The 12,061-nt window shown below is 33.3% G+C and overlaps 1 protein-coding gene across 2 annotated transcripts; it reads left to right on the top strand.

Moving 5' to 3' along the window:
- Window positions 1-822: 822 nt before the first annotated feature.
- On the top strand, window positions 823-6,369 carry bpgm (2,3-bisphosphoglycerate mutase). 2 transcript variants are annotated; one of them, XM_088924228.1, is made up of 3 exons: window positions 823-916; window positions 1,704-2,365; window positions 4,220-6,369. In XM_088924228.1, the coding sequence occupies exons 2-3, from the start codon at window positions 1,765-1,767 to the stop codon at window positions 4,399-4,401; spliced, it is 783 nt and encodes a 260-aa protein (XP_088780354.1). In that variant the 5' UTR covers window positions 823-916; window positions 1,704-1,764; the 3' UTR covers window positions 4,402-6,369. The 2 variants fall into 2 exon arrangements, with proteins under 2 accessions (XP_088780354.1, XP_088780352.1); XM_088924226.1 differs by having other exon boundaries at window positions 824-916; window positions 1,707-2,365.
- The last annotated feature ends 5,692 nt before the right edge of the window (window positions 6,370-12,061 follow it).

Genomic DNA, 12,061 nt, shown 5'->3' with positions numbered 1-12,061 from the left:
CGAAGATCGTAGTTATCGAAGAGTCCTAATAGTTTTGCTAGTGCTTTTAAAATAGCAAATGATACTTATTAATAACATTAATTAAAGTGGAAAGAAAACCTAAGGACCCTGTTTGCGTTAAGGATTAAAGGTACCCACACTTGATTTACATTTTAAATAACTTAATAAAATTCTTAGTCGGCAAAAATGAACATTTTTATTTTCTTAATATTGTATTCGATATTCACCGTCCAAGAGTATAAATGAAAACTCTTTCTAAACAGATGAGTTTCTAGTCATCCCATATATAGAAACAAATCTCTTCACTTGAGATGAAAACACTGCACAAAAGAGACGTTTGCACTGTATGCGTATGAATAGACTAATACAATTTGAATGTTATTTTAATACTTATTTTCTCATATCATGAACATACTGTGTTTATCTTAAAGTCATAAGCTAAATGACATTTCAATTCACATAAATACAATTTATTAATGATAACGCAAACAGAATTCAGGATGATAAAGAACTCACTAGATCAACAAACTAGGAGCACATTAATCCAGGATGATGAAGAATTCACTAGATCAACAAACTAGGAGCACATTGCCTTTGCTATTACTATTAGACTAATAATGCTTTATTTAAAATGCCTCCTAAGGCTATACGCAATTGATGTATTCAGAACGCCCTCTATCTGCTTCTGCTTTTAAATCCCTACTTCCCATTACTGGTATTCTGATGCAAGCTGCTGACTGTGCAACACACCACAGTACATTACAACTATAGCCAAGGCCCGCCCCCGAAAGGGTGAGCCTCTAGCTCCGGATTGGATAACTGCAGGGTCAATGACTACGATGGGAAGGCTGTTGATGTGATGCGGGCTATCGGCTATAACGAAACAAAAATATATTACAGAAAGAAATTCACCTCGGTAAGTCACTGCGTTTCAGAACTGGAATTGCAATTATTCCGATAACAGAATTTTAAACTATAGCAGGTTATTTTGGGTGTGTCCCTTTCTTCTTATTATTTGTATATTTTACTGGCACCGCGCCTCAACAGACTTTAATGGAAAGGCCAGCGACTGTATCATAGATCAGTTTGCTGATCTACAAAAAAGATCATCCAGAGCTATATTTTTTTTAAGAAAAGGCTGTTGTTTCGAAAGTAAAATTAGATATTTTCTAATTTAATTTAAACTGAATGCAGTCTTTAAATGTCACAAAATATACCCACTGTTTAACTCATTTGGATTTAAGCGAGGTGGGCAATGTCAAGCTGCTGCGCTATCTATAAATAAGGTGTTAAATTTCATCCGTTTCATCGATAAATGTCAGCAGTGTATGACTTTGTGCACAGAGAAATCTGGATTTTGCCGGCATGATTACTACTTACTACTACTGTAGTATTATTTAAAGTAACTGAAATTATTTTAATACCAAGATTCTGCAGGATATTAATGCTAAGCACTTGAAATTAAAGTGCTGTACTTGTGCACCTTTCGTTTCGACTTTAGCTGCAAAACCTGTCCCAGCTGTGGTTAGTTACTTCATATTGTATTATTGATTTCGTTTTATTTTTTTTTCATTGAGCATAAATTAAATTTCATTACATACAGACTGTATAGAACCTATGTTCTATGTAATTTAAATAATTAAATGTTTACTGCTTAGCTGAGAGAGATTCATGCTTTAACGTTTTTGTATTTGTTTTGTAAGCAGTGTGCGAACAAAGAAACAGTCTCCAGCGGTTCAGGCTTTAGTGTCATTGTGTGCCACAATGTCAAAGTACAGGCTGGTTCTGTTGAGGCATGGGGAGGGTGCCTGGAACAAGGAGAACCGGTTTTGCAGTTGGGTAGACCAGAAGCTGAGCCCAGAGGGAATCAAGGAGGCTCAGGACTGCGGAAGGCTTCTGAAAGAGCTAGGGTTTGAGTTTGACCTGATATTCACTTCCATACTGAGCCGCTCCATCCAGACTGCCTGGCTACTCATGGAAGCAATGGGACAGGAATGGGTCCCTGTTCACAAGTCCTGGCGACTTAACGAGCGACACTATGGGGCACTGATTGGGTTGAACAGAGCTGAAATGGCCTTGAACCATGGAGAAGAGCAGGTGAAAATATGGAGGAGAAGCTATGGGGTCATGCCGCCTCCCATCGATGAATCCCACCCCTACTTCTTTGAAATCTATAATGACCGTAGATACAGTACCTGTGATGTCCCCAAGGAGGAGCTGCCTCGCACAGAGAGTCTGAAAGAAGTTCTGGAAAGACTCTTGCCCTACTGGAATGATGTCATTGCACCAGATGTCAAGAAGGGCCAGAATGTTTTAATCTCAGCCCATGGAAACAGCTGCAGGGCTCTTCTGAAGCACCTTGAAGGTACTGTTTGTGTGCATTGGGAGATTTTGCTCCTTTGTGTTTATGTGAACAGTTGGAATAGAAAAATAACAATTCGATTAAAATCAAAGATCTATAGTTTTATCCATTATTGATAGTAAAAACGAAATCCAGTAATTTGAAGATTTTCAGTTTGCTCCACTTGTAGGGAATACTATCCACAAGTTGTTCAGATGCTTTTCTGTAGTGAAGCTTTCCATTGTACAGTACTTTTGCCTGTAAAGAATATGTACAGTCATTTTTTTGTGAGACAGACAAACCAATTTCTTTGTTACTGTATAACTGCTAGACACATTAGCAGCAACTTCCAGATGACAAAAAAAACAGTTTTTCAGTGACTTCTCTCCTGTTTTTTTTACACTCCACCTAGCACTACATCTGGGCAGGTGCAGGTGCTTGGTTTAAATATTATGGCAGGACTGTATGCAGTCCACCTGTGCTTGCATCAATCTGTCTTCAAAGTCTAATTTTCATCAACAATTGATTTGCTGTTCTCTGCTGTCATTTTTGAGCATACTAATATATGTGCACACTTCATATTTAGGAGCCATGGTGTGTCATTTGCTTCCTTATGTATGCAATGACATCAATCACTGGCCTCAACAAAATGTGGGACAGAGAATAAAAGTAGGCTATACTATCTCATCAGTCAAGTTTCAGTATTGTCTTAAGTACTTGCTCTTTCCTAAGTAGCTGTTGTCACTCTGTCGTAAACAATTTGCTTTCTTAAGGTATGGTTTTACAAAATCATACTGTGATGGTATTTATTCATCTGTGCAAGATTTAAATGTAGTATATTTGGTAATGATCACTGTTTATCACCTTATGTAAACAGTGCATATTATATTGATTGTAGACCTCAACTCTTATATACATTTAACTACAGTATACTACAGTTAAGGAACAAGTAATAGGTTTTTTCCATGCTGAAAAGAGAAGAAAGAAAATGCAACATTTTCCTCCGTGCAGCCTTCTTCAGGTTCACGGCCGAAACGTTGTTTTTTCTTTCTGCTCTTTTCAGCATAGAATAAACCTTTACTTGTTCCTTTGCAGCCTATGCATGCTGACGCAGCTACCCACCTGATATACAGTGCTACAGTTAGATTTTTTTGTGAAAACTTTGTTCAGCCTTTCTATTAAATTGATTTTTATGTACTATCAAGTTGACCTCAAGTATATTTTACAAAATAGAATGTGAATGTACTGGGCTTGATATAAAATGGACCTTAAAGTGGCATCCACAACCCTGACAAAAAGGGCAGTCAGTTTGTGTTACAGTAGGGCAACTGTAACACGATACACTTTGACCTTTTAGAACTAGATGCACCAGCACTGCAGATCTGTTGTGCTTTACATGTTATGGTTTGTCAGACTTCTCTATTCACCAAATGGGAAATGATGATTTGACATGATATTAATTTACTTTTAATAAGTGATATTATAACAGTATAATGTATTAATTCAAATGCATAAAACTAATTACTGTGTGTGCTTGTACAACACATTTAGACTGAAAATATGGCAGTAAATCTCATATACTGTAAATCTGAGACCAACATCCACCTCGCACCTAGAAATTAATTATGTTTTTTTAAGGTTTCTACAGAAGGATTGAGCATGTCAGTAGTTCATAGGGTGGATATCTGATATATCTGATAAATGTCATTATATGCATAGAACTTTTTTTTGCCTTTAGGTAGTCTTTTGAATCTTTTGAAGAGGTTTTACAATGTAATATTTTGAAAGCTAATAAGAAACTCAATCTGTATTAAGTAAGATTTTTATAGAAATTAATATAGAACTACATTTTTTAGTAAAATATTTCATTTTCCACAGGGATCTCTGACAGTGAGATTGCCAACGTCACATTACCCACTGGAGTCCCAGTTTTGCTGGAGTTAGATGAAAACCTGCATCCTACAAAACCCCACCAGCTCCTGGGAGATCAGGTGAAGATTCAGGCAGCAATCAAAAAAGTAGAGGACCAGGGGAAGGCCAAAACAACAGGCACGCAATGAAGAACATTCTGAAGAAGTGGTTTTGTCTGTGGTTTGTGTAGTGGTCTTGTCCATGGTTGCCAGGTGTGAAATTAAATGTGCAATGCTCTTAATTTGAATTCTACTGTTTCTGGTTTTCTGACTTCTTCTTTTGCTCCTATATTCAATTTCCAAACAAATGTCACGCAAGGCTGTCCTCTCAAAACTGTTAATTAAATTTTAGAGGGGACATGCAGTAGTAAGGAAATACTTTGTAAAGTTTTGCTTGAATGTTAAATTAACTCATAATACACTGAAACATTATTTTTGGTGGTGATGTTTTAGACTGATATATGCTATTAAGCAGAGGAGTTTGCCCTATGAATAGAAGGTCCTTAAATAAATTGTAAGTGAATCAGTATGAGGGTGTAGATTGATTTATTTCAAGGTAGACAGATGTGATTTATTTTTCTATTTATTTGTCATTCTTAGTTTTTTTCTTAAGTCAGTATATGTATGTTTAGGTGTTTTATTGCTGTTGTGTTAGTGGCCTGTCACTTTATAAAAACACAAATTATAGCTTTTTAAGAGTACATAAATCACCGATATTTATCACATGGGATTTGGGGCTTTAAGTTTTTATTGTTGCATAATAGTAGGGGTCAGAATAAAGTAAAATGTTATTTGGCAAAATGAAACACACAAAAGGAGTTTTCTAACTTTTTGTTTTCAGAAATTTAAAAGAGCTAAAATTATTCAGAAATGCACAGATGTATAATCATTATTATTGTTAAGCCCTTGTTTTAATAAGTTATTATAAGTTTGACTTATGTGCCACTGCTGTCCTAGTTTTCATCTTAATATCTTACATAAAGATAATTAAATAAGTTTTTATTATTTAAAAAATAATGCACACCAAAAAGTGAAACCTACTCTTTGGCTGTCAATGAAGTACTGTTTACAGTTTGTTTATATACTGTATGTTTATTTATATGAGTAAAATATATTTTTAGATGAATGTGTAAATAGTTTATTCTCCGAATACTGTATAAAAAAGCTGCTCAAAAGTTCTTGAATTCTGTTTTATGATTCTATTTCATCAGAAACCGAAAGGTAACTCTTAATGTGTAGCTGTTGGTATACAGTAATAATGCAGAACAATGTGTTGATCTACTGTGATATTGTAATGTTTATAAATTCATATTAATGAACCCCTTTTTGTGTTACTACTTTTTCATTGTAGTTATTGGTTTAAGATATTTATTAAGTTTATATTTATTATAGTAGTTTTTTTTTTTGCTACATTGAAAAAGTTCTTAAAAGATTTCTGTTTGTGCAGTTTGTTCCCGATGTGTTTGTACTAGATATACTTATGTTAATTGCTTGAATGCTTCTGTTCAGGGTAGACAAAATAGTATTTTCAAAACTGTTTATCTTAACTTTTTACCTTTTGTTGACTTTCCTTTCTCCATGAAAGAATTTGGCATTTACTGTATGTTTCCCTCAGTTTGAACACCCCAGTAAACATTTTACAGGGCCTTTTGTTCAGTTTTCAGGTAGCATCTTTCTGAGGATCCTTTTGTTGTCTGTGATGCAGCCATCATTGTTGTCTTCGGGGAATGTTAAAACACAAAAACAAAATAATTCAAAATGTTCTCCTCTGTTATGCTGCCATAATCATGCCTATTATTTACTTTTCAGATTTATTGTTTGCTACCTAATGTTGCAGCAATTTCTGAGGTTTTAATAGCGATAATAGAGGTTTCAATTTCTCAATGGCATTTATTCGATAAAGGGGATGAAACTAAAAAATGCCAGTGGCAGAGCACACTTGATACTAGAGCAGTTCATTGCAAGAATCTTAACAGCATTTATATCTTTTACTTTCAGATATTGTTGAATGTGGTTTTACTGTATGATTTTAAGTTTAGATTAGTCTTATGACACTGAAGGGTGATGATTGTTTTCACAAGTCTGTTACAAAACAGTGTAATAAAAAATGAAGTCTAATTTGTATTCTGTTTTTTTTTTGGAAGAAAAAAAACATCTGTTATTATGCAGTTTTATCCCTTTTCATCAATTTCCCTACGGGATCAACAAAGTATTATCTATCTCTATCTTTTATTAAAAATGCCACAGGTTGAAGACACCGTTTTTCTTTTACCAGATAAGAAAAATTTCCTTCAACCAGCAGGAGGAGCCAGTGTCATGCATATTTTATCTGTTTTGGGCAAAATATTTGACTAAAATATATTTTTAAAACTTTTTTCCCATCCTTTTCCGTGATAAAGATAAAAAGAATATAAGGTCTTAATTTTGTAAATATTTTAATACTCTTGTAGATCACTGAACTCCTGTAGCATAACAACAGAAAAGGCTCACCCGAAATGTTGTGAAGTAGAAAAAACAAAACTGAAAACTATATGAAAGAAAATGTAAAATTCAAGCACTAATGTGAAGTTATGTAAAAAGCAAAACCAGAAGTATCACTACTGAGGAACAAAGTCAGGAAGTTAATGGTGCATTGTGCATTTTCATGTACTTAGGGTCAGGAGATCGTTGTATGAGAAAGGGAAATACTGTATAGCATGTACTGTATGAAATTAATGTTATGTCTACTGTCAGACTCACTTATATAAGTTTCCAGTTCCTTGCCAGCTGGATGAGGAAAGACTCTCAGCTACACCAAGATGACGTTTACGTTAGGTAGAGAATGGAGGTGATAGAGAAATTTTCCATGCATTTCAAAAGACTGATCATTTTTATAAAAAGAAAGTATTGATTGATTGTAAGGGGAATTTCAATGGGAAGGAACTGGTGCTGTCCCTCTCACTGCATTCCATACATCTAAATCTCCCCTTGAGCTCTTCTATGTATTCCCTGTACTAATTCTTGCTGCTTCCGAAGGTTTTTTGTGGGGTTTTTCTTTCCTTCACAACAATATTTTACATTCTTGTGCTTATGCACTGCCTCATAAAAGAGACTATGTCTTTCAAAGAAAGCTGTCTATTATGCATCACAATTTTATAATTTGTGATTCTATTTTTGTAAAACAGCAAAAAAGGGAAATACACAAACTTACAAAAGGTATCATAAACGACCTATTGTTTGGAACGGTGCTGAATGTCAAATTAAGACCAGTTCTAGTGCTCAAAATGGATGGTGGCATATCTGGAAAATATTTTTCCTTGTAAGAATGTTTCCAGTTTTTATATACTGTATGTTGAAAGCATGAGAAAAAATATAAGTTATTGTTAATAAAGGAATAAAAGTTCCATACAAATTAAAATAATTTGTCCAAAATCAGCCCTTAATGTAATGTTAGAACAAAAAAATATTTTATCCATTTGAGCAAGATAAAATGGAAGGTTTGTACAGTATTTGGCAGATTAGCTGTTGCAGTCCATTTTATACAGGGCTAACTTACTTGGCTGCATAAGAGTCATTATGGTTTTTTTTTTCTCTTTTCTCCAGCTGGATGGAATACATTCCTCTCAACACGAGGTCTTCTGTCTGTGGAAACCAGACAGAAACAATGATGTCCTCTTGGGATTACTATCCTGAGAAAAGCATCTGTTGACTATTATTTACCTAATGGATTCTCTTCTCCAGATCTTGATCCACTCTGTCACTTTAATTTTTGTATCTAACTAGCACCTAATCATTTATTTTACAATCTATTCTACTTTACATTGCACAAAAACACATTCCTTGGTTTCATCGAGTGTTTCATACACATATTAAATTTGTAGGGATTTCAAGATTAATGATAAAGTGTTAGCAGGATCAAATGTTTGTACCAATATGGAGCTAAAAAAGCATTACCTAAATTATATGTTACAAGTACCACAGAGCTGAAATTTGATGTAATTTTTTATTATATCAAAAAACAGCATATTGAGGCACATCTATGAAAGGAAAAAAAATAATTCTACTGAATATCTTAACATTTCTTCTATTTAACCTTTTAAAAAAGTGTATTTTCCTTATTATATATAATTAATTTCTTTCAACAGCTTTTGACATGGTCATTCATGGGTGTTGCTATTAGTTTTAGTACTAATACAATTGTTATCCAATTTTATTCACCAACAAATGATACAGTACAATTCTAATTTGCATTTCTTATATCTGACTACTGCAATTGTACTTGGGTAAGGGCACTGCGTTTTTAATGAAAGGTGAAGTCTCCATAATGAATGCAACATAATTTGAATTAAAGAAAGTTTTATTGTTCTAAAATTAATAGTTTACTGTTGTTACAATAGCAAGAGCAGTGTTTTCTTTAGAGTAGTGCCCAAGGCTCTGAACCTACAAGTACTAATGGTTCACATTCTCACTCCTTAATTGTGGAATATTGTGGTATGTACTGTATTTTACTGTGAATACTCACATTCACCACCATACAAACGGACACTATGTTCTGTACTGTAATACCAGTGCACAGTTTACTTTGTGTCCGCCTTTGTTGTTTTACATAATGTACATGATAATTTAATTCCTAAAATATATTAAATCTTAGATTTTACCTACACTTTAAAGTCTTTATACAAAATTCAAACACCTCTGAATGATCAGTATAGTTCATGAAAGCATGGTTCTCTTGATTGAGGGAATTTCATTATCTATTGCTAAAATGTTAAGAGTACTGTAGGGTGAACAAATGCAGTGTGCAAATAAATAGAGAGAAAAATAGTTTCAAGAGGTTTCAGACAAAAGCCCTTCTATAGTTGGTTGGAAAGAAATATGACCATAGTGCAGTAAAATGAAACAATTAGTGAAGTGTATGAATGGGAATGTACTGTATAACACAGAATAAGGAATCAAAATAAGCTTTTTGGGGATAAATGGAAGAAAATTAGAAGGAGAAATATTATGTGAAGAGATTATTTTGTGAAATAATGAAAGATAAAGGTAATAATTGTTCAATTTATTGATTATTTTATGCATGTAAATTAAGCTGAAAAAAAAATATATTCTCACTCCAAGAATTATAACTATGGTATAATATATAAATGTATACATTACTTTATACCTACATTTTTTCAGATATATTATTATATACATAAACTCTGCTTTTTTTGGGGGGGGGGGTGGAGTGGTGAAGGGGGATCTTTTTTGTGGGTGTATATTTCTTGTTATATAACTTTATGATTTATGTATATGATAATTAGAGAAAATATTGGATGGAAATAAAAGAAATATTAAAAAGTGCAGTAAACCTATAGATGGTTAAAGCTTCTGTGCATGATGTTGTGATGATCTCTAAATACAATGTTCATTTCATGAGGTTCCAAAGTGTCCATTTTAAACATGAATTCTTTCTACTTTATTTGCGAGAAGAATTTCATACCACTTCCATACAACTGACTTCATGTCCTGAAACAAATGATTTTTAATCATTTAAGCCATAATCATTAAAAAATGTTCCTTATTTTACTGTATCTATCCATCACCCTTCTTCACTAATTAAAATTATGGCACCATTTCTGACCTCAGTTCAGTCAGGCTGAAGGGAGCTATGTTGGGAGGACCACTCTCTTGTAGAGGAAATGTGTTGAAGGAAGGGAGTGTAGATTATCGCATCCTTTTCCATTAAGGTTACACAGCTGGTTGGCAGACAAAGAAAGTTGTGTTCTGATAAAATACATAACATTAAGAAGAAATGACTCTGCATCTTGTACTGCAACAGCAGTGCAAAAAAAATCTATACTGAAAGGAATGGGAATAACATTAGTGGCTTGATAGTTGTAGTTTTTGTTTCTAAAACGGCAAATAAAACTATACAGTAAGATTTATGTTACAAAATATAAACCAGGAGGAATTTTTCAGCATTTCTAGAAGGCGGTTAAATGTATTTTTGCCCTTTTTAATTCAATAATAATTGCCTTAATTTCCATCAAAACACATTTTTGTGAACTTGAAATAAAGGATTTACTGTCATAAATTCATCAGTTCATAATTCCTCTGAATGAGGTCTTAATCAGTGCACTGTATACTTGTTGCATAACATTCCCTGATTTAAATTATCCACATATATACTGCATGTATTAACAATATATTCATAATATTAATAATATATGTTATTAACAATATATCCCAGCATCCTGTCTTATTTTCTTTTTTGCTTTATCCCATTGTTTACAAAAAAAGACAAAATGTATGAACATGAACACCTACTGTAAGTCTTAAATAAACAAAATGAAACCACTGGACATCTTCGGACTCAACTCACCAGAGAATCAAACACCAGAGGACTGAAGTGGAAACTATGTAGTGTAGACGTGCATTTAAAATTGAGACCAGGAGGCATTTCTTTAGACAAAAGGGTCATGAGAATTTAGAACAAGCTACCCAGCCATGTTGTTCAGCCTGATACCCTGGCTACTACCGCACGGCTTGTTGAAGTGAACTTGATGTTCACTTGATGTTCTTATGTTTTCTTCATGAATATCTTCTTGAAGATCAGTGTTTTGTATCTTAATACCTATACTTTTATACAGTACCTATACTTTTCTTGGTACCTGCATATAATGCTCTGCATGTCTTCATTAAATGTCATTTACCACGTGTTGTCCCAGACTTTTTGTCTATTGTCTATTTTTTCAGAATTTCCTTTTCGCATCTTTTACAAATAGATGTAAGACAACATTCAATATTGAGCAAACTCCTGGCAGGTGACATTTAATGTAAGTTTGTGCTGAGTATTTTAGTAGGCTTATCCTAAATAAAATATCATTGATATAAAATAAATGTTGGTAAAAACAATTTACATATTCTCATTACTCAAAAACCTGATCTTTGGAAAAAGATCACATACTGCGCATTGATCTAGATATTAAAATAAATCTATACAAATGGAAAATCCTGTAGGTTTCCTAATAAAAATTTTAAGGTACTGTATATGCATTGTAAAAATATAAGTATTCCTAAACAGATGTTCTTAGTACATATCTACAATGTGAAATCTAAGAAATAGTTTTAATGTTTAAAATGAAAAAAAAACATTATACTTAGCTGCTTTTCAATGGATTGCAAAAGGACTGTAATCTAAATGTGGTAATTAGGGATAGACTGTTCATTGGCACCTGTTTCCAAGAAAAACAAAACATGCTCACAACAGATTTGTGGAAATAATTAAAATACACTACAACACTTGTAGATGCTCTTTCTTTAATAACAATGAATCTAAAATTCAACAAAAAATAATTCATTGTTTCAGTAATACTCAAGGTGGTATTTTGTAAGAAGCAATTAAGTCACCTTTGTTGAATTAATACTTAGACTATGTAGAACTTTATATTTTTGTTTCTATGCTTTTGTGGCTTCATGGTACTTGATTCTTATTATAAGCTTTATGTGTATTGCTATGATACATGACCAGGCATACAACTAAAAAAATGTATTCCGTGCTGAAAAGAGAAGAAAAGAAAAATGATATTTCGGCTGTGGAGTCTTCTTCGGGTCTCAAAGAAGGCTCCACAGCCAAAACATCGAGTTTGTTTTCTTTTTATTTCAGAATGGAATAAGCCTTTACTTGTGCCCAATTTGCTCATTTGGTGGTTGATTAGCTAAGTGAAAATAAAATATTTTATTTATCAGATATTTCTTAAAACTGCCCAGAACTGGGTGTCACTGGATAAAGGGGTCTATGAGATAAAACAGTCACCATCTTCACAATTAGTTTAAAATTGTAAATGCA

Source organism: Atractosteus spatula, chromosome 8 (assembly GCF_055471065.1).
Source record: "Atractosteus spatula isolate fAtrSpa1 chromosome 8, fAtrSpa1.hap1, whole genome shotgun sequence".
Lineage (NCBI taxonomy): Eukaryota > Metazoa > Chordata > Actinopteri > Semionotiformes > Lepisosteidae > Atractosteus > Atractosteus spatula.
Note: the sequence above shows the minus strand (reverse complement) of the source record. Positions and strands in the feature narration are given on the sequence as shown.

What these genes read in the sequence shown, in the direction of transcription:
- bpgm (XM_088924228.1), top strand. Translation starts at nt 1,765, where the DNA reads ATGTCAAAGTACAGGCTGGTTCTGTTGAGGCATGGGGAGGGTGCCTGG. An exon ending in TCTTCTGAAGCACCTTGAAG is followed by an intron (nt 2,366 to 4,219) that starts GTACTGTTTGTG and finishes CATTTTCCACAG; the next exon opens with GGATCTCTGACAGTGAGATT.